Raw genomic sequence first — 21354 nt, forward strand, 5'->3', positions numbered from 1 at the left:
TCCCATCCTGCAGAATGACCATGGCCTGGTGATCAAAACCAATTTAAGGAGAGTCAGTGCCAATTAAACTGAAGGCTTTGTTCGGATTTTACCAGGTTTTGTGCACAACCTTTTCCAGGTGCAGTCCTAGATGCTTTTGCACGTGTATAATTTGCATCCTGTATTTTTAAGCAGGGGAATAATGTGTTTGTGCACGAGGAAGATGAGCCCTGGTGAAGAGGCGGATGGGGCAGAGGAAGAGGGGAGAGCTGGGAGGGATTGGAAAGGCTCTTTCTGTGGGGAAGATGGACAGTGGCATCGGGGACGCAGAGGGCAGGGAGTGTTCTCCAGATCATAGGGAGACTGCCCACTGGCTGAGGGAAAAGAGAACATTTCTGTCTTTGCCGCCAGGCTTCAGGAGGGGAAGCTTCACTGTGTCTCTTGGAACTCTGAATTTGTCACCAGCGTCAGATCTGGGAGGCAGTGATAGCATAAATCAGCTCAGCTCTAGAATTCTTGATGGAATTTCAAGTCCAGCAGGAGCCAGGCCTTGGTCAGTGACTCATCCACAGGTGCATCTTGCAAGCTGGACCAAGGATGTGAGGGGCAACAGTGTGCGCGCGAGAGGCTGGCCCTGGCGGCTGTCCAGGGAGGCTCCTCAGGAAGTGGCACTGGAAACGGTGTCCCCAGGGAACGTGTCAGCCATACAGATTCTTAGGTGGCACCCCACCCCAGCCAGAGGTGAAGTATAGACGGGCAGCAGGCTGCTTCTACCCAGACCTCAGGTGCCTCTGAGGCCCTCACGTAGGATGGGAGGAGTGTGGTGGGGAGGGAGGGGATGGGGGGCCCAGGAGGAGGTTACAATCCCTGGATACTTAAAGAGTCTGCGTGGGAAGGAGAAGGAGCTCCTATAGGCCAGTGTGGCAGAGGCCTGGGGACTCCAGGCGGGAGGCAGTAGGAGGAGTAGCTGGGCTCAGGCTGCATCTGACAACTGGAATGTTCTAAGCAACAAAGTAACATGAGGCGACCCACATTGGAAGTGATTTTTTTTCTGGCTGTTTTTGAGGAAGAGAGTTGGCAGGAGCTGTGTTGTGTTGAGTGAGTCGGGGTGCTGAGGCTTGGGAGGAGGAGCGTGCTCAGGTGGTGCTCACCTGGGGTCCCTCCAGGTGGGAGTCCTAGGTTGAGTGTGACTTTCTCGCAGAAGGTTTGCCTGAGGTCTCCAGGTGGGTCTCCAGTAGCCTCCAAACCCTGTGAGATCTGGCAAACCCACAGGCCCCATCCGGTGGCTTGATGAGCTAACCAAGGAAGTCCGTCCGTCTGCCAATCTGTGCTAACCCCATTGCTCTTTTATTTTCAGAACTCTCAAATTCAAAAATATTTTAACTTGAAGGAAATGAAAAGGAATGGCAACCATACCAAAGCCATCAAAGCCAATAGCACCAAATCGTGCAGCACCAAAGCCAGGTGAGCTGCTTCTGACCCTGCCACGTGCTGCCCAGGGGGCTCACGCAGAGCGCCGAAGGGAGAGGTGCCTTCCTGTTGGTAATGCCCTGTTTCCCCTTCCCTCTGGTCTGCCTCAGTCAACACCGTCGATAAACAATGACTTTTGTGCCAAGACTGTCTGGAACCTTCCTGTCTGTCATCTGGGCTGGCACGAATGGCCTTTCCTTGGTGCTCAGTGACCACCAGGATGAGATGACCACAGGAGTTAGAAAGCAGAGTCAGCCTGCCTCATGGGGGTGTGTGGGGGACCCAAGGGCGACTGGCAGGGGGCTTTCTCGCCTCCGAGTTCCCACTTCTCACTATAGGTGGCAGCAGCAGCAAAGGCTTCAGTTCCTGCGGCGGAAGCCAGGAAGCCCTGGAAACTTTCCTCTGCTGGATCTGAGACTCCTGGGGACTTGGCTGGACTATAAATAGGCGTGGGAACCTCCCCGTCTGCGGCAGGGCTGGGTGCAGGTCTCACATTGCAGAGGCCTGCCTGAGGTGCAGCGTTTCCAGCTGGGAGCCGCTGCGGGAGGCTGACCTGGGGTCAGTGCCCGTCCCGTGTCTGTGTCTGTGGTCATTGTAAACGTGGGGAGCCTGGAGGTAGGCATTCAGTGATAGTGGGCTTCTGAGACAGGTCCCCAAATGACATTTTTATGCCCACAAGGAGGAAGAGTGTCACAAACCAGTCACCGTGAACTGCTTCCTCAGGCGCTGGAGCTGCCGCAGGGCTTCCGCACTAGTGTGGCTCACATGGGGGCACAGCCGCTCCGCTGAGCCCCGGGCAGCGCGCGCTGGTCTTTGCAGGACTGAGTAGGTGCCACACACATACACAGTCCTGGTCCCTGCGCTCACGACATTGAAGGACTAACGGGAAGAGGGACACTGAACAATCGTAAGGTCACAGGTGTCAATTAAGAGACTTCTGGACACTGGTTCCTGGTGCTCAGTAGAGGGGAGAATGTGAGGTTCGTGCATGGGGTGGACCCTGCCGTCGTGGTGGGAAGAGAGGGGTGATCTTACGTGAGATCCAGGTGTGGGAGGATGTGAGTGTGCTCTGGGGAGGCTGGGAGCGTGTGCAGCGTGTGTGGTGTGCTGAGGTGTGGGTGTGCTTGGTTAGTGTGTTAGGAGTGTGTGGTGTGTGGGGAGTGTTGTCTGTGTGCTGAGCATGGTGAGTGTGCGCGGGCGTGGGTGTGTGTTGGGAGGAAAGTGCTGGCCAAGTGACAGGGTTGTGAAGCCGCCAGTGCTTTGGGGCTCGGGCTTCGCCGTGTGCCCTGGGGCTGGGGCAGAGCGGCTGTTTTGTGTCATGGAGCTCATAGTCTAGTTTACAGTGTCACTCCAGATGGTGGCAGGTACAGCACAGAGGAAGCCGGTGCAGGCCCGTCCCCCCCGAGGCCTGAGGGGAGTCCTTGGAGAGGAGTGGGGCAGTGGCACCCACAGGGCTGCGGGAAGCCTGAGGAGAGAGGTGGGCAGGAGCCAGGTGGTGAGACCGTCCCCACTGTCCCAGGGGAGCTGTTTTGCAGTTCCTTCTCCCCACTGTCCACTCGTGAAAGCGTGTTTCCATGATGGCATCCGTGGGAAGTCCCCAGGGGGCTGCTTCTCTAGACACGCTGTTTCTCCGTCCTCGTTATAATGACCACTTCCATCCGGGAACGGCCTCAGCTTGGAGAGGTGTGTTAGGTGGTGAGTTTGCTCGCTGGGTCTGTGGTGTGCCTCGTAGTGTGTGGGTGGACTCGAGAGCCTCCCTGCCAGAGGCCTCTGTGAGGATGAGGCTGGGGGAAGGGGGGAGGCTGCGCAGGGTCTGGGGAGACCCTGGTGGAGGAGGCTGTGGCTCAGCCTGTGGGGCTGCCGGTGTGGAGGCGGGTCAGTTTGTAACCACGGATGTTTCTGCTAGATTGAACCCAGATGACTGGCTGAATTGTTTTTTATGATACCCTATCATTTGGAATCTATTTGCAAATCAACTTGCATTCTTGCAATTCCTACGTGTGGAGCAGGAGACAGGGCTGGCCAGGGCAGCCTGCCTGAGAGGTTAGGCCAGGAGGGACTGGATGCGAGACCACCTTCAGCTGTTGGTGCCAAGAGCCCTGGAATCCTAATATTTGACAAGAAATTTATGTGGATGACTTGTTTTTAATTTTGTTGTGTTCTTTTGAGTAAGTTGAAGAGTTATTAGACATTTTGCAACCTCAGGTTATTCTTCCTGTGGATGGATACAGGGATTGTCTTATTTCCCTTCAAATATATATAGACTTCATCGTTCTTATCTCTTCATATTAGGATGCACACAGATTGCTCAGACGTGTATAAAAATGTGTGTGCATACATGCACAGGCACATGTGTGCATACACACACACACACACACACGCACACCCTGGTACAATCAGGCAGAAAGCCTAGGATTAAATTCAGGGGAGTGTGGGTCCTGGCCTCACTGTTCTGAGTAAATTGACTTTTCCTTGTTTAATTCCCTTGTTTAAGTTCCCCACCTCTACAAATGTGGATGATGGTATCTAACTCAGGAGACCGTCGCAGGTCAGTGATTAAATAGGATAATACCCGTGACCAGCAAAACGCGTGCTCCATTGTGAGTTGAATCTAGCGCTGGCTTCCTGCTTCGCTTCACTGTACAGTGGGGACTGCACACCCGAGCGTCCTTACACAGAGTCCAGAGACACAGAGTCTGTCAGCCTCAGGTGCTTCTCACCCAGTAGCTGCGTCCACCCCAGAGGTTCGGATCTGATTGTCTGGGAGAGTACATTTCCAAAAGGGACCAGGGGAAGCTACAGAGCTAGCTCAGGGCCCCACTTTGAGAACCGCTGATCCATAACTGTGTGCCTATGTCAACAGCCTTTTTAAAATCAATTTTTAAGTGGAAAGTAACAGCATTTAAAAGACAATGATGTTGATGACAATACAAATTCCACCTGAGGAGTCCACCAATGGAACAGCTGTGTCCTCTCTTTGACTCTTGAGACGGGACGAGGGAGGCCACAGCACACATCAGGGATGCTTTAGAGCAGCCTGGAGTCCTGTTTGACCTTACAATGTGATTCTTACTTTAACAGACACGGGATTGCCCGTGTTTACAGGGTACAGTGTGGCGTGTTACTTCCTGTGCGACATGTAAGGATCGGATCAGGGCAGTTGGCACGCGTCTCTTTCCTTTGTGTCTGACACTCCAGGTTCTCATGATGACATGCAGGTAGTTGTGCCAGCCACGGTTGACCTGCTGTGCTGCGGGACGTTGGAAGTCACCACTCCTGTCCCACCACTCCCTGTGCCTGCTCACCACCCTTTCCCGTGCGCCTTGCCAGCTCCGCCATCCCGATTCCACTCTGCTCAGTGAGACCACCTTGTCAGCTCCCGCACAACAGTGGATTCCCTGATCCTCGGTCAGTGCAGTTTGACCAAGGATCAGGACCCAAACTCTCCTGGATCACAGCCTGGTGGCTGTGATCTCTTATACCTGAGCCAGCTGGTGAGCGGCTGCAGGGCCGGTGTGTGGCATTTCCCCCTCTGATCTTGGACCTGTCAACGTGTGGCCTGGGGTTTGCTGAAAACAGCGTTCATTGTGAGAGAATTGTTGCTTGAAAGGTGCTTACACCCAGACGGAGGGTTAGGGCCAGCCCCGGTGGGCTCCATTCCTACTGTCCAGATCGGCTCCTTAGAGTACCCGCACCGTGACTAAAGTCTCCCTGGCTTTTACCATCCTGCCACTGTGGGAATCCGCGCTGGAAGAGACCCAACAGGTCACCGGACCGTTCTCCCGCTGGAAGAGGGTTACTTCCTGCCGTGCACTCCGTGGCATTAGGAGGAATGACTTTTCATATGATTATGATTTTTTTTCACGCTGTCTTCGACTAAGTGTTTCTTGAATTGACTCTCTTTGTATTCAAGTAATAAAGCGCACGCCAGGCAGTGCTCTTCGGGTGATTATCTCTCTCCTCAGGTGGTACAGCAAGGCACAGGCCAGGGCCCTGGCTCGCCTTGTGCTCTCAGGGAGGGGTTGATGGCTACAACGAGGAGCACGGTTCTATGCAGCGGCAGTCACCGCAGATTGCAGTCCTGGTAGGTTCGCTGTGCATGCCGGGCAGGGGAGGCGAAGGGCCAGCAGGAGTGGCCAGACACACAACCCTGGGCGCCAGTGACTTCCTGCTGCCTCTCAGAGCTCAGCTGGTTTTGTCAAAGGAGAGCCTCAGCTGTTGACGGCCTCGGGAGCGCCATGTCTGGGAGGGGACTTCTGCCCCACAGGAGAGAGGCCCCGTCCCCAGCTCTGGGCTCAGCACTGGTGTGGCCCAGGGCCAAGCGTCTGCCTCCCCCGGGGCAGTCCACTCTGCTCCCAAGTGGGAAGGGCAGTGACTGGGTGTGGAGGGCTGCAGGGCAGGTTCTAGAAACCCCAAGCTCATTTCCTGGCAGAGACAGACCCCAGCGAATGCTCATGGAGGTCGACGTTTTATTTTTTCTTCTTAAAATCCCTCGTGGGGTCGAAGCTGATCTCCTAATTTCTTCAGCCTCGCCCCTTGCTTCAGTTACAGGGAGTTCCCGCCATTGCTGGTGTTCCTTGTGGGGGACCACGTGCCCCTTGCTTGTCGAGACCCTGGCCCCGGGGAAACCCAGCTCCCTCCTCCCCATGCGGCCAAGTGTCCAGGCAAAGCCAAACCCCAGATGGACTCAATGCTCCCTGCCAGTCACTGCTCCCCGATGCCCCCTCTTCTGCTAGGGATCTTTCACTCCTTGGCCTGCACCTTGAAGTCCTTGTCCCCAGCCTCACTTGCCGCTGGTGACCTGACTTCCTGTTTCAACAAGAAAACAGAATGAGAAGGCAGCTGCCACAGGCTACTGGGTCCTGGGCCCACCTGCTGCGGCTTCTCTGTGGTGAGTGAATGGATCGGCCAGGGTCCTAGGGAGGGCTCATCCCTGCTGAGATGGGGGCACGGGTCCCCTCTTTCCCCTCTCCACCGCAATCCCACGGGAACAGCAGTCCCCTCCTTTCCCTCCTGCACGCTGCTCTTGGCCTCCGTCATGGTGTCCCAACACGCCACAGAGTGTCCTGTCTTAAGGAAACTTCTCGACCCTCTCCCGCGGCCACTTCCGCACCACCTCTGTTTCCCGTCCTCCCCGTTAGAGCGCAGTCCTCTGAGTTGTTCCGGAGCCGCCGAGCCAGGCTTTTCTCCTGCGTTCCGGCCGCACTGTTGCCCTCCCTGGCTGCCCAAGGTTCCCATGGGGGTCACGCACTGAGGGCCAGTTGGTGGTCCTTTCACGTGACTGTCACTGTAGCATTTGGCCCAGCTGCCCTCCCCCAGCGTCCTTGGAGTGTGATCTTCAGCGAGTCTCCACTTTGCTGTGTCTCCTCTGCTTCCTGCTCATCTGCCCGGACTCCGTCTTGCAGCCTGGAAAGGCCCACGCTCAGCTCTAGGACCTTGTTATTATTATTTTTTAAAATTAGTCCTGCATTTTGGTGATGTCCTGCTTTTTTATTTATTATATTCTGACAATTCCCAAACTTCTTTCTCCAGCCCCAATCTGCCCCCTGAATTCAGGTGTGGATATCCATGTGCCTACTCAGCACCTCTACTTGGCTATCTGTGGGCATCCCGAGGTTGACGTGTCCGGGATGGAATCGCATCCTCCACACCGTTCAGCCCGACGTCTTTCCCACGGCAGCTAATGGTCCAGCCTCTCTTGCCTGCCAAATCAAAGCTGCGGGAGAACAGAGCTGGCCCTCCCTCTAGAATGTACTGGAATCAAGCACTGGCCCAGGCCGCCATCTCTTGCCTGGATTTCTACACAGACTTCTAATTGTCACCTGGTTTCTTCCTTGCACCTGTAGGACTTCCAGCAGATCATGGCCTCCTTGCACAGAACCCTCCAGGGGCTCCACATGCCACTCACTGGTCACAACAGAGTCCCCCAGGTTCTGCTAGTGTGTCTTCATCCTCCTAGCTGTGCTGCCCGCTCCCTGTCTCCTTCAGACCTCAGCTCAGTGTCCCCGGGACCTCCCTGCTGCTTGCTCACTGGTCTGTTTGCTTATTTCCTTTCTTGTCCGTCTTCCATCACTACAGTGTTCTTTCATCATGGAGTCCAGAAGTTTACCTCTTTTATTCATTGATCTCCAGACTCCCAGAAGGGGGTTTACTAAATGTGCACCGACTGGGTGGACACATACCAACCTCCATTCTTCAGTAGAATCCTGGAAATCAGCTGCGCTGATCCTCTGGTTTGATTCAGCCCTAATGTGGAACTCTGCTGAGGTTCTGAGCTCACATGGTGTAAGCCTTGTGCTGCAGTTTGGATGTGGCTTAGGGAGTTTGGTTGCCAGCAGTCCCTGCTGCTAATTAGATTTGTGGTGCCCGTCCTTTGACCTTCACCTTGAGGGTGAGCATGTGATTCTGCAGGGCCTCCAGGGTGGGCGTCCTGCTGCTGGGGCTACCTTCAGGAGAGCTGCCCTCCTGCCTCGGGGTTAGTGACTTCCCACCGCCATCACGGGGCTGGCTGTAGTTTGCTGAAAGGTGTCTCCTTGGCCCTGAGCTCTTTCTGGTCTGTCTCAGTGCCCTGGTGGCCCTGGCAGCTTCTGTGAACACCCCCCCCCCACCTCCCTGGGGTCTTTGCCGTGCGTTGGCCCTGGCTGCACACCTCCTCCCTGCTCAGCCTTCAGGTCCGGCTCCCAGGGCACCTCTGCCAGGAGCACCTCTGCAGAGCCACAGAGAGAAGGCTGCAGCTCTTCCTTGCCCTGGGGCAGCCGGGGCCTGGTTCCCAACGGCCAGTTCTGCCTGGCACCAGGCCTGCTCTGGCCCTCTCGTCTTCTCATGGGACCATCTATGGGGACACTCCCTTGGGGCCCCAAGGATCAATGTCCAAAGCTTGGTCCTGAGTGTGGCAGTGTTAAGAGGTGGTGGGATCTTTATGAGGGGCTTGGTGAGAGGATCAGGTCACTGGGAGCAACACCTCTGAAAGGGACCCATGTCCTCATGGGACTCTGGTTAGTTCCCAAGAAAGCTGGTGGTTCTAAGAAAGTCAGATTGAACACTGAATCCCACTCTGGCTTCTGGTCTTGGTACGTGATCTTTTTCTCTTACATGTGCTCTTCCCATTATGCCATCTACTTACTATCTTGTGATGCCACCAAGGGGCCCCTCACCAGAGGCCAACAGATGGGGCATCCTGGTCTTGGACTTTCAGACTTCAAAACTAAGAGCTAAAAAAAACTTCCGTATAAAGAGGCTTATTTTATTTATTTTCTGTATAAAGTATCCAGCCTTGTGTGTTTTGTTATAGCAACAGAAAACAGACCTATACACTATGTTGCACTGCTTACTCACAGGAACCTGCCAACAGAGTATAGCAGATAACAGTGGGTCTCCAGATCATCCAGTGCAAGGCAGTCAGTGCCTGCTAAAAGTCAAGTAAAGAAAGTACTAGCTGGGCTGGGGATGTGGCTCAAGCGGTAGCGCGCTCGCCTGGCATGTGTGCGGCCCGGGTTCGATCCTCAGCACCACATACAAACAAAGATGTTGTGTCCACTGAAAACTAAAAAATAAATATTAAAAATCTCTCTCTCTCTCTCTCTCTCTCTCTCTTTCTCTTTCTTTAAAAAAAAAAAGAAAGTACTAGCTAATATGGGTTTCTTATGGATATTCTTATTATTTTGTTTAACCCTGTAAACTTTGGGGGTCTTCAAATTGATGGCTTCAGAGGTATTGTCTAGTCTGATTCTGTGTTCTCACAGTGCCATGCATCTGTTCTGAATGCTCATTACGTATTTAACATGTTAACACAGTAGGGGAATCTTGTCTTTTGTTTGGTTTTGTTTGCTGAGTCGCTTAGCCAAGTCAGCATCAGACGTTATGCTGTACAACTTCCTTGATTCACTTGAACTAAGGGGGAGATTGCTTCTTAGTTGTGGGTGAGTGAGGCTAAATTTCTCCTGCCTTCTGAAACCCTGATGAGCCACCTTGCTGTTTGCCAGGCTGGCAGAGTCCGAGTCAAACATGGCAAGTGCACGTGACGGTCTGGTGACAGAGCACCGGGCCTGCGGTTGGTGAGGAGATAGCAGGATTAGCTCTGGGAGCCCAGGTGGAGCCCCAGGAAAGAGTTCCCTGTAACCCGGGGCAGCCTTCTCAGTGTGGTGCTTTTGCCTCTTATCTGCAAGGTCATTTAATCAGAGTCTGCAAAACCATCAGGTCAATATGTCACCTCAAAAATTATCAAAAGGGCACTGTTGGCTCAATTCACAATAGCTAAACTGTGGAACCACCCTCGGTGCCTTCAACAGATGAGTGGATAGAGAAACTGGTGTAGGTGCACCATGGAGTACTCGCCGCCTTAGAGAAGATTGAAATCATGGCATTTGCTGTAAATGGGTGGAACCAGAGAATATTATGCTAAGTGAAATAAGCCAGCCCCAAAGAACCCAAGCCCGGATGCTTTCTCTCATATGTGGATGCCAATTCACAATAAGGGAGGGGGAAGAGTAGAGGTATTTTGGACTGGAGAGAGGGGAGTGAATGGAGGGGACAGGGCAGGGGGCTGGAATGGTAGTAGAATGAACAGGATATCATACCCTGTGTGCACATATGATCACACGACCTGTGTAACTCTACATCATGAACAACCAGACAAGTGAGAAGTCATGCTGCACTCTGTAGGGTGTGTCAGAATGCATCCTACTGTCATGCATGGTGATCAGAACAAATAAAGACACACTTAAGACAGGGCATTGTGGCCTTAGGTGCCCCGAGGGCAGCTTTTCCTTTGGTGCTGCGGGTGCTGCTGCTGCTCTTCCTCTCCCTCTCCTTTCCTCTCCTCTTCCTGGTTGCAGGGTGAATTATATACCATAAATGCATTCTTTTCATGTGTGCAATCTAGTAGCTTTTAGTATTTCACGTGGTCATATAACCATTACCACTATCAATTCACCCCAAAAGAAACCCCATACCTGTTAGCAGTCTCACCCCACCATGCTCTACTTCCTGTCCTGTGCATTCGCCCAACATGGACATTTCATATAAATGGGTGATACAGTATGTGGGCTTCTGGGTTTGCCTTAGCACATGTTTTTAGGATTCACCTGCATTGTAGGGTGAATCAGTACTTCATTCCTTTCCATGGCTGAATGACAGTTTGTTGAAAGGATATACCACTTATCCACTCGTCACTTGATGGAATTCTGGGTTGTTTGCGCTTCTTGGCTATTGTGAATAATGCTGCTATGAATATTTATGTACAAGTTTTTGTGTGGACATATGTTTTCAATTCCCTTGTGTATATACCTGGGAGTGGACTTGCTTGACCATATGGTAACTCTATATTTAACTTTTTGAGAAGCTACCAAATGGTATTCCAAAGCAGCTGTACCATTTTACATTTCACCAGTATGTATGAGGATTCCAATAGCTTTACATTCTTGCCAATACTTCCTAATATATTAAGAGTTCTTAGTATATTCTTGGATACTGAATCCATATCAGACATAAGATTATCAAAAATTTTCTAATTTTTTAGAAACTTTCTAAAATTTCTAAATTTCTAAAAGACAACCTCATTCTGTGGGCTGTCTTTTCATTTTCTTGATAGTCTCTTTTGAAACACAGAACTTTCTAATTTGGAAGATGTCCAAATAATCTATTTCTTCTTCAGTTGCTTGTGTTTGGATGTCATTTTGAAGATATCATTGTCTAATCTGAAGTCAAAAGGGTTATGCCTGTTTTCTTCTGAAGAATTTCATAGTTTTAGTTCTTAAATTTAGATCTTTCATCTATTTTGACTTAACTTTTTCATATGGTGTGAGGTAGGGGTGCACTGTCATCCTTTCCCAGTGGATATCCATTATTTCAGCACTGTTTGCTGAAAAGACTTGGCATCCTTGTCAAAATCAGTTGATGATAAATGGAAGGGTTTATTTCTAGACTCGATTCTGTTCTATTCATCTGTGTCTATCTTTACGCCTGCACCGCACTGTCTTAATTACTGTTGCTTTGTATAAAGTTTTGATATCAGGAAGTGTAGGTCCATAGACTTCACTCTAATTTTCAAGATTGTTTTTGGCTATTCCAAATCACTTGGATTTTTGTATGAATTTTAGGATCGGTTGGCCAATTTCTTTACAAAAGGTAGTTGGGATTTTGAGAAGCATTGAGTTGACTCTGTAGGTCAATTTGAGCCATATCACCATCTAACCATGAGCATGTTTTCTATTCATTCAGGTCTTGTTTGTTTTTTCTACAATATATTTTAGTTTTCAGTATACAACCTTGTAATTTTGTTTGTTAAATTTATTCCTTAGTGTTTTTATTCTTTTTGACAATGTTATAGAGTTGAGCCTGGGCAAGCACTTTACCACTAAGCACATGCATAGCCCTTGATACTATTGAAACTGGAATTATTTTCTTAATCTTATTTTCAGATTTTTCATTGTTGGTGTATAGAAATACAATTGATTTTTCATATTAATCTTGTATCCTGCAACACTCCTGGTGGGTTTATTAGTTCTAACAGTTATGTGTGCACACCTGTGTATGTGTGCACACCCGTGCATGTGTGCACACCTGGCATGTGTGTCTGTATTCCTTCACACTTTCTGTATGCACAGTCATGCCACTTATAAACAGAAATGGTTTTTTTTTAAGAGAGAGAGAGAGAGAGAGAGAGAGAGAGAGAGAGAATTTTTAATATTTATTTTCTAGTTCTCGGCAGACACAACATCTTTGTTGGTATGTGGTGCTGAGGATCGAACCCGGGCCGCACGCATGCCAGGCAAGCGCGCTACCGCCTGAGCCATATCCCCAGCCCCCAGAAATGGTTTTACTTCTTAGACTCTAATGTGGATGCTTCTGTATTTCTTTTTCTTGCCTCATTTCCCTGTTTAGAACCTTCGTGCAATGTTGAATACAAATGGTGAGAGCAGGCACCTTGTCCTGTTTCTGATCTTAGGGGTAAAGATTTTAGTCTTTCATCACTAAGTATGATATTTTCTGTGAATTGTTCTTTATTAGGTGAAGAAGTTCCCTTCTAGTCCTAGTTCATAGAGTTAATTTTACTTATTTATTTGTTTATGGTACTGGGCATGGAACTAGGGGTGCTCTACCACAAAGTTACATACAGCCCCAGTCCTATAAAGATTTTTTTAAAATTTTAAATCTTAAGACAGGTTCTCTCTGTGTATGAGGCTGACCTTGAACTTGGGATCCTCCTGTCCCAGCCTTTCCAGTTGCTGGGATTATAGATGTGCACCGTGGTGCCTGACTGCTGCTGCTTCTTAAAACCGTAAGAGGGTGTGGCATTGTATGAGATGCCCTTTCTGCATTTGTTGAGATGGTCATGTGCTTTCTCTTCCATTTCTCCCTCTACTAATATGGTGTATTATATTGATTGATTCTTATATGTTCAACTACCTTTGTGTTCTGAGATAAATCCCATTGGCCATGCTAATTTTTTTTTATATGTTGCTGAATCTAGTTTGCTAGTGTTTGTTGAGAATTTCACCCTTTGTCCTACAGATACGGTCTTTGGCTTTCGTTTCTTCTGGTGGCAGTGTCTGTTTTTTGGTGTCGGGATAATACTGGCCTCATGGAATGTGTTGCTCCTCCTCATCTTCTTCTTCCTCCACCTCTCCTCCTCCTCCTCCTCCTTCACACAGGGGAGATTGGGCCCAGGCTTCTCATATGCTAGACAAGTGCTACACCACCAGCCCCTCCTAATTCCATTTGACTTTTAAGAAGCTTGTGACAGGTTGGTTTTAATTATTCTTTAAATATTAGACAGAATATTTATACAGTGAGCCCATCTGATCCTGGGCTTGCTTTATTTATTTATTTATTTTTGCTGAAGGTGTTTTGGTTACTAATTCACTCTCTTTGTCACAGATCTATTTAGATTATCTGCTTCTTCTCGTAGTCAGTTTCACTAACTTGTGTTTTTCAAAGAATTTTCCCAGTTCGTCCAGGTTACCTAATTGGTTGGCATAGGATTATTGACAGTCTCCCTTTATAATTCTTGTGTCTTTGAGGTCAGTAGTTATGTCTCCTTTCATCTTTGATTTTAATAGTTTGGGTTTTTTATTCTCATTGTTTCTTGGCCAGTCTAGCTAAATCGTTGTCAATTTTGCAGTTATTCTCAAATAACCACTTTTTGATTTGTTGACTTTCTCTATTGCTTTTCTGTTCTTAGTTTCGTGTATTTCTTCTCTTTGTTATTTTTTTTCATTCTTCCTTTGGGTTTAGTTTACTGATATTTTTAGTTTCTTAAGGAAGAATCTTCATTAATTGATTTGAAATTTTCTTTTTGAATATAGGCATTTATATTTATAAGTTTCCTCCTGAGCCGTGCTTTAGCTACATCCCATAAATTTTGATATGCTGTCTTCATCTTCACCATCTGAAAGTGTTTTCTTATTCCTCTTGTCATTTTTTTGACCCATTGGTAATTTAGGAGCATGTTGTCTCATTTCCACAAATTTGTGAATTATGCAATTTCCTTCTGTTATTGATTTCTGATTTCATTCCAGTGTGGTTTGAGAACATATTTGATGATTTCAATCCTTTTAAATTTGGGCTTGTTTTATGTCCTAGCATATGGCCTATCCTGGAGAATGTTCCCCGTGTATTTGAGGAGAACGTATTTTCTTTTGGTGGGTGGATATGTTCTTTAGATGTCTGTTAGGTCCAGTTGATTTTTAGGGTTGTTCAAATGAATAGTGGTGCTATATTTTCTCCATCATCTTCTGTCTAGTTATTCTATCCATTATTAAAAGTAGGTGTTGAGCCAGACGTGGTGGTGCACGCCTGTAATCCTACAACTTGGGAGGCTGAGGCAGGAGGATCGTGAGTTCAAACCCAGTCTCAGCAAAAGTGAGATGCTAAACAACTCAGTGAGACCCTGTCTCTAAATAAAACACAAGATAGGCCTGGGGATGTGGCTGAGTGGTCACATGCCCCTCAGTCAATCCTTGGTGCCAAAAATGCAGAAAGAGAAGAAGGGTGCATGAAAAGAAAGGAAACCTAAAGTCTATAAAGGGGCAAGGCACCCCCCTCCCTTGGGCACCAGCTCTGGACACTCCAGCCCAGGGGTGTCTGTCTCTCTCCCTCCCTCCCTACCCTTCTCCTCCCTCTTTCAGTTCTGTTTCTTAAATTTAAAAAAATTTAATGTAGGCATTAAACTCTCCAATTATTATTGTTGAAGTGTCTATTTCTCCTTCCAATTTTGTCAGTTTTTGTTTCATGGATGTTGGGGCTGTGTTCTCAGGTGCATATATATTTATTTTACCTTCATTTATTCTTTCTAATGCTCTTTCTTTCTTTATACAGATTTGAGTTTCTGATCTATATAATTTTTCATTCTTTCCGAAGAATTTCTTTTAACATATTTTGCAAGCGTGTCTGCTGGTGACAATTTTCTAAATTTTTATTTGACTGAGGAAAAAAAAAATAATAATACTATTCCTCCTCCTCCTTCTCCTCTTCTTCATTTTGGAAAGATTTTTTATAAGGTAAATGCCTTTATTCCGACTTTTAAAACATTTTTTTTAGTTGTTAATGTACCTTTATTAATTTTTTTATTTATATGTGGTGCTGAGGATCGAACCCAGTGCCTCACACATGCTAGGCAAGTGCTCTACCACTGAGCCACAACCCCAGCCCCTTATTCCCACTTTGTGGTTGAGGGACGTCTTAGCCAATGTCACCTGCTGGTAAGTATTGAGGACTAGATTTCAAACACTGACTCAATGGTCTCTAAAATGGTATTCTACACTGGTTATGGGACAGAGATCCTTGTTATTTCTTGAATAGCTTACGATGGCATATAGTTCACAGGAAATCAAAATCACCAAGGTCTTTCTGTTTTCAATCTTGCATACAATTTTCCAGAACAAAATATCAGACATTACTGGCTATTAAGAACTAACCTCATACCTCACCTGGAAGGATCTATTTTCTAGGTACAGAATTCTAGGTCAGTTATTTTTCTTTCAACACTTTCAAAACATTTCCCTGGACTCTTTTTTCTTATTTGCATGATTTCTATGTGGCCCATGCTCTCTTTTTTCCATAATTTGATTGATATAGTTGTACATGACGGTGGGATTTGTTGTTACATACTCATGCGTGCACACAGTGTGACAACATAATTTGGCCAGTGCTCTTCCTCCAGGTTCCCCTCTCTCCCACCTCCCTTCCCTGGGCCCTTTCCTCTACTCTGCTGGTCTCCCTTCAGTTTTCATGAGACACCTTCACACCTCTCTTACCCTTTTTCCTCTCTAGCTTCCACATGTGAGAAAAAAGATGACCCTTGCCCTTCTGAATTTGGCTTAGCATAATGAATGGTTTCAAGCTCCATCTATTTTCCTGCAAATGACATAACTCCAGTTTTATGAAATGGCTGAATAAAACTCCATCGTGTGTGTGTGTGTGTGTGTGGGTGTGTATGTATGTATATGTGTGTGTATGTATATGTATGTGTGTATGTATATGTGTGTGTATGTATATGTGTGTGTATGTATATGTGTGTGTGTATGTATATGTGGGTGTGTATGTATGTATATGTGTGTGTATGTATATGTATGTGTGTATGTATATGTGTGTGTATGTATATGTGTGTGTATGTATATGTGTGTGTGTATGTATATGTGTGTGTGTGTGTGTGTGTGTGTGTATGTATGTGTGTATGTATGTATGTATATGTGTGTGTATGTAAGTGTGTATGTATGTATAGTGTGTGTATATGTGTGTGTATTTATGTGTGTGTATATGTATGTATGTGTGTGTATGTATGTAAGTATATGTGTCTGTGTGATATATATATATATATATATATATATATATATATATATATATATATATATAACATTTTCTTTATCCATTCATTTATTGGTGGACACCTAGGCTGGTTCCATAGTTTGGCTATTGTGAATTGTGGTACTATAACATGGGTGTGCATGGATCATTAGAGTGTTCTGGCTTTGATTCTTTAGGATGAGTATCAAGGAGTGAGATATCTTGGTCAAATGGTGGTTCCATTCCCAGCCTCATTGAGGAACCTTGCACTGATTCCATAGTGGTTGTACTAATTTACAATCCCAACAGTGTAAAAGTGTTCCTTTTTCTCCACGTCCTCTCCAGAATTTATTATTGTTTGTATTCTTAATGATTATCATTCTGACTGGAGGGAGATGAAATGTCAAGGTAATTTTGATTTGCATTTCTGAAATTGCTAATGATGTTGAACATTTTTTCACATATTTATTGATCCTTTGTATTTATTCTTTTTTGGGGTGGGGTTGGGGATTGAACCCAGGGCCTTGTGCGAGCTAGGAGGCACTCTCCCAGCTGAGCGGTATCCCCAGCCCTGTATTTGTTCTTTTGAGAAGTGTCCATTTAGTTCATTTGGCCATTTGTTAATTGGGTTATTTGGGTTTTTTGGTGTTAAGTTTTTTGAGTTCTTTGTATATTCTGGACATTAGTCTTCTGTCAGAAGAGGAGCTAGCAAAGATTTTCTCCCATTCTGTAGGTTTTCTCTTCACATTCCTAATTGTTTCCTTTTCTGTGCAGAAGCTTTTAACTTGATGCCCTCTCATTTATTAACTCTTGGTATTATTTCCTGAGCTTTAGGGGTTCTATTGAGAAAGTCATTGCCTGTGTGTATATGCTGGAGTGTTCACCCCACGTTACCTTCTGGGAATTGCATAGTTTCTCATTTAATCCAAGGTCTTTGGTCCATTTTGAGTCGACTGTTGTTCAGGGTGAGAGATAAGGGACTAGTCTCATTCTTCTGCATGTGGATGATCATCAGTTTTCCCAGCACCATTTGTTAAATCCTGTCTTTTCTTCAATGTATGTTTTTGGCAGCTTCATCAAGGATCAGGCAACTGTATTGGGACCATGAATTTCTGCTGAAAACATGACATTTTAGGACTGGGGTTGCAGCCAAAGGCCTCATGTGGACGGGCTTGTGGTGCCTGCCTAGTGTGCTGGAGCCGTTCCCTCACCAGAGCCACAGAAGCAAGATGTGACATTTAAGTCATATGATGTGGCAGTTATGGAAATGATATCCTCAGCCCTTTCCATGTTTTGTTGTTATTGTTGTTTGTTGTTCACTAACCTACTTGGTGAAGTCTGTATTCATGTCTATGTGGCCTTCAAAGTCTCCCATCAGCTTAGGAGTTAGCTCATGGTCGGAGAGAAATTTCCTTAACTGCCTGGGAATAATATCTCCCAGTGTTTGCCAGGGGGCTCTTTGTGTGCATTGGAGCATTTCTTCCAAGACTTAGCTAGACAACTCTGCCTTAGCCTTCACTCCCTGCTTTGCGGACCCTTAAGGTCAGCCAGAGGTGAGAGCGGGGGCTTCCTTGGATCTTTCCTGAGTGCAAAGGTCTAATGTCCTTAGGAAGGCTCTCAGTTCTACGCATGTGGGTGCCTTCTAGATTCCCAAGGATGTGAGGAAGGTTTTCAAAGCTCCGATGTACATCTCATCCTCCAGTTTTTCCGTTTAAGCCTTTTGGTTAGCTGATTATTTGCTCCATTAGCCACATTCAGGCAGCTATGATTTAAAGTAACAGTTGCCTCTTATTTTTCTATCAAATGCCTCTTCACAATAAGATGTTCTCATGGGCAGGGTCTGAATCAGTGCAAATAAAGACGGCCTTGTGAGTGTGGTCTTTTGGGAAGCCATGAGGTCAAACAATGGTGATTTTCTGCTAATGGGGCCATGGAGAAGTTCTAGTCCTGTTGTGCCCCCCTCAGCGACGGAGAGGCTCCGAGTCTCCCTGTGAATGCAGGCTGCGCTTTCAAGGAAGAGCCCCAGTGTTGGGGTGGGCGGGCAACAGGAGAGGGAGTCGGGCTGTTTGAATGCTACACCTGCTCTTCATCCTGAGACTTAGCTGTTTTTCGTGAATACAATCTCCCAGTTTGCTCTGAGCTTTGGGTTGTTTCCAGCATTCTGAAAATGGATTCTGGTGGTGTTTGCTGGTTCTCCTTTGTCTTACGGGGGAGAGGCCTTCAGGGGTCCTCCCTTCACCATTTTTGCCGCAGTTACCCCAGCTCTGCCTCTGACTGTGTGTTTGTTTGCAGCAGACCCTTCATGAGAACTCAGAGAACTCAGATTCCTACTCCTGACTGTCCACTGAGGAAGTCAGTCACGGTTGTCCTATTGATTGTTCCAGTTTAGAAGTTTATGGGACCTGCTAAAAACAGGGAGTTAAAAATCATGGTTTTGTGTTCATCTTAAGTGCAGCCTTTGAAGCAGCAGAAGCAGATCACGACGAGCAGCATTTTGAGACTCTCCAGCTGTCCTTTAGAAAGGGAATAGACAGGAAGTGGTCACATTTATAATTGATGCTTTAAGATAATGTAACTTGTTCTCTTTTGTCACAGGGATTTAACGCACAAAATGGCGATTATACCAAATTGGCAATCTTTCTGTCCTCACCCCCGAAAATACACATCTTCAAGACCCCATTCTTCACCTGGTAGAGTATATTCAAAGAATGGTTTCCAAAATATGTTCAGACCTTCTTCTTCAAGTGAGTATCATAGGCAAATAGAAACCCTAGTAGTTGATATCCTTCTACACCCCAGGCATGGGCAAAGCTTTGCACGATGTTTAACCACCATAGTAACCCCACGAATTGAGGTGTATTTGTGGTAACTTCCTATGTGGGAAACTGAGACATGGATGGATTAAGTCACTTTCACAAAAGCTAAATAGCTCTTAAGTGGCTGGGTCAGAACTTGAGCCCAGACAGTGCAGTGCTGGAGTGACGCCCATGTCTCTCCCCGGGCCGCCGTCCCTCGGAGGCATGTCAGCCGTTGGGCTGTGCAGGTCTGTAGGGACCTACCTGCGCAATTTGCATGATATGCCGTATTAAGTACAACTAATGCTAGATACTGTTTCTTTTAAAATGCTGCTGTCTTTGTGTTTCATTTGGGATTATTTATGTGGACCAGATTTCACCTCCATCAGTTCATCCCTCTACCATGTGCAGTCGGCTGCTAAGCAAGCATGCGTGAGTTCTGCCCATCTGAGACTGAGTTCTTAATTTCTAATATTTTCATACAATCTTTAAAAAGTTTCCACGTCTATACTGAAACCTTCCATAAGTTCACATATTTTTAACTTTTTTCTTTAATCTCTTTAGCATTTTTCTCATTTTGGGGGGGGGGTACTGGGGGTTGAACTCAGGGGCAGTAGACCATTGAGCCACATCCCCAGCCCTATTTTGTATTTTACTTAGAGACAGGGTCTTGCTGAGTTGCTTAGAGTCTCACTTTTGCTGAGGCTGGCTTGGAACTCACGATCCTCCTGCCTCAGTCTCCTGAGCCACTGAGATTATAGGTGTGCACCACGGTGCCCAGCATTTCTGAAATACTTGATCATTTCTGTATTTGTTTTCTCTGTGGGTCTTTTTCTGGTGACTGGTTTTGCTCTTGATTAGGTTATATTTTCTTGTTCATTTATCTTGAAGTTTAAAAAGATAATGCAAGGCATTTGTATAAAATTCAGTAGAAATGGAAGTAAGTGATACCAATAGAAAGAGACGGCTCCCCTCTTCTCGAGCAGTCAGTGAGGTGGGCGGGCTCAGCACTGTGATCCCTACGCTGAAGTGTGTCTTGCTTTTGCTGCAGTTTTGTTGGATTTAGGTCGTGCCTGGTTTCACCTTCTTCCCTTCAGCAGGCCTGAGAGCTGAACACTGAGGAGACCCCGGAGAGCGCTGTTTTACAGCTCATCTGCCAGCTTGGTGTCTGCTCCTCAGCCTTCCTGCCGTTTCCAGGGGAGGGTTGGTTCCTGGGAGTTCTCTTTGCTCACCAGCTCTGACCTTGCTTTCACACAGCAAGAGATCTCTGTCCCTCTGTGGCCCTGCTTCCTTTATGCAGCAGCCACCAATGTTCACTCAGCAGAGGGCCATGTGTTCAGAGATTCAGCTCACCTCTTCCTGTCCTTGGCCTCTGTGTTCAGCTGCCTTGGGCTTGTGTACATCCTGTTGTTACCGCTGTTGACCGGTGACGAGTTCTTGCTCCCCGATGTTGAAGAATAACACCAAAGAAGCACGCCGAGGCAAGGCCAGAGTAGAGATTAGAAATTTATTAAAGGACAGAAGAAAAGACTTCTCCCGGAGGAAGAAGGGGACCCAGAAGGTGGAATCCAGTTAGCGGGCAATGTGTTCCCCTTTTTATAGTTCTTCCAGTAATGGAATGTAGGTTGGAAGGCCCGAGGGGTGGGACACAGGTGGGCCAAAGAAGTAATCTGGGCATTTCCCAGTCAAGTTTGCTGTTCATTAACATTTCTTTGGGATGGGCTGTCTTCAAATCTGTTGGGGGCTGCTCATTAACATTTCTTCCAGGTGGACTTTGGCCTAGGGCCTTTTCGGAACTTTATTAACACTCCATGAGTTGTCCTGTTTTCCCTGAGTCATTCCCAGCATGGCCTCCATTTTAGATTTCACTCGATATTAGACCCGATTTACCTAACTACACTGACTACCTAACTTTAAATCTGGCTTCACTGTGGGCCTTGAGGTATATATTGTCACATACCAGTCTCTGGTGTGCGCTTGACCTCAGCCCTGCAATTCTAATCCACCCACCTGTCCACACGTGACCACTAAATACTGGGTTTGCTTCCCTTGTCTGCCCTGCAGGGACAGAAGGTGTTATCCTCTGGATGACTGAGGAGTGGCTTGTGCTTTTGGAATTTAGTTTCTTTGCAGTCTCATATCTCTGATGGGTTTTTGAACTATGTATATTTTTAGCTTATTCTACTTGTTCTCATTGTTAGGGCGAAAATGACAGTCTGTTATGACTTTCTAGATCCTAAACGGATGTAGAAAATTTTATCAAATTGCCCTCCAGAAAGATGACATCCACTTATACTCCCACCAGCACGTTACGCAGGTTTGGTTC

General features: G+C 47.0%; 1 protein-coding gene across 1 annotated transcript in view; it reads left to right on the forward strand.

The window, feature by feature from the left end:
• The first annotated feature begins 3093 nt into the window (after positions 1-3093).
• The window catches only part of LOC144254852 (EF-hand calcium-binding domain-containing protein 6-like), a 115308-nt gene continuing 97047 nt past the window's right edge, over positions 3094-21354 (forward strand). The window contains exons 1-4 of the mRNA XM_077798486.1: positions 3094-3132; positions 5465-5533; positions 17776-17786; positions 18829-18977. Coding sequence (XP_077654612.1) covers positions 3094-3132; positions 5465-5533; positions 17776-17786; positions 18829-18977 — 268 coding nt within the window. The remainder of the gene's footprint in view (positions 3133-5464; positions 5534-17775; positions 17787-18828; positions 18978-21354) is intronic.

The sequence above is a fragment of the Urocitellus parryii genome, chromosome 5 (genome assembly GCF_045843805.1).
Source record: "Urocitellus parryii isolate mUroPar1 chromosome 5, mUroPar1.hap1, whole genome shotgun sequence".
NCBI lineage: Eukaryota > Metazoa > Chordata > Mammalia > Rodentia > Sciuridae > Urocitellus > Urocitellus parryii.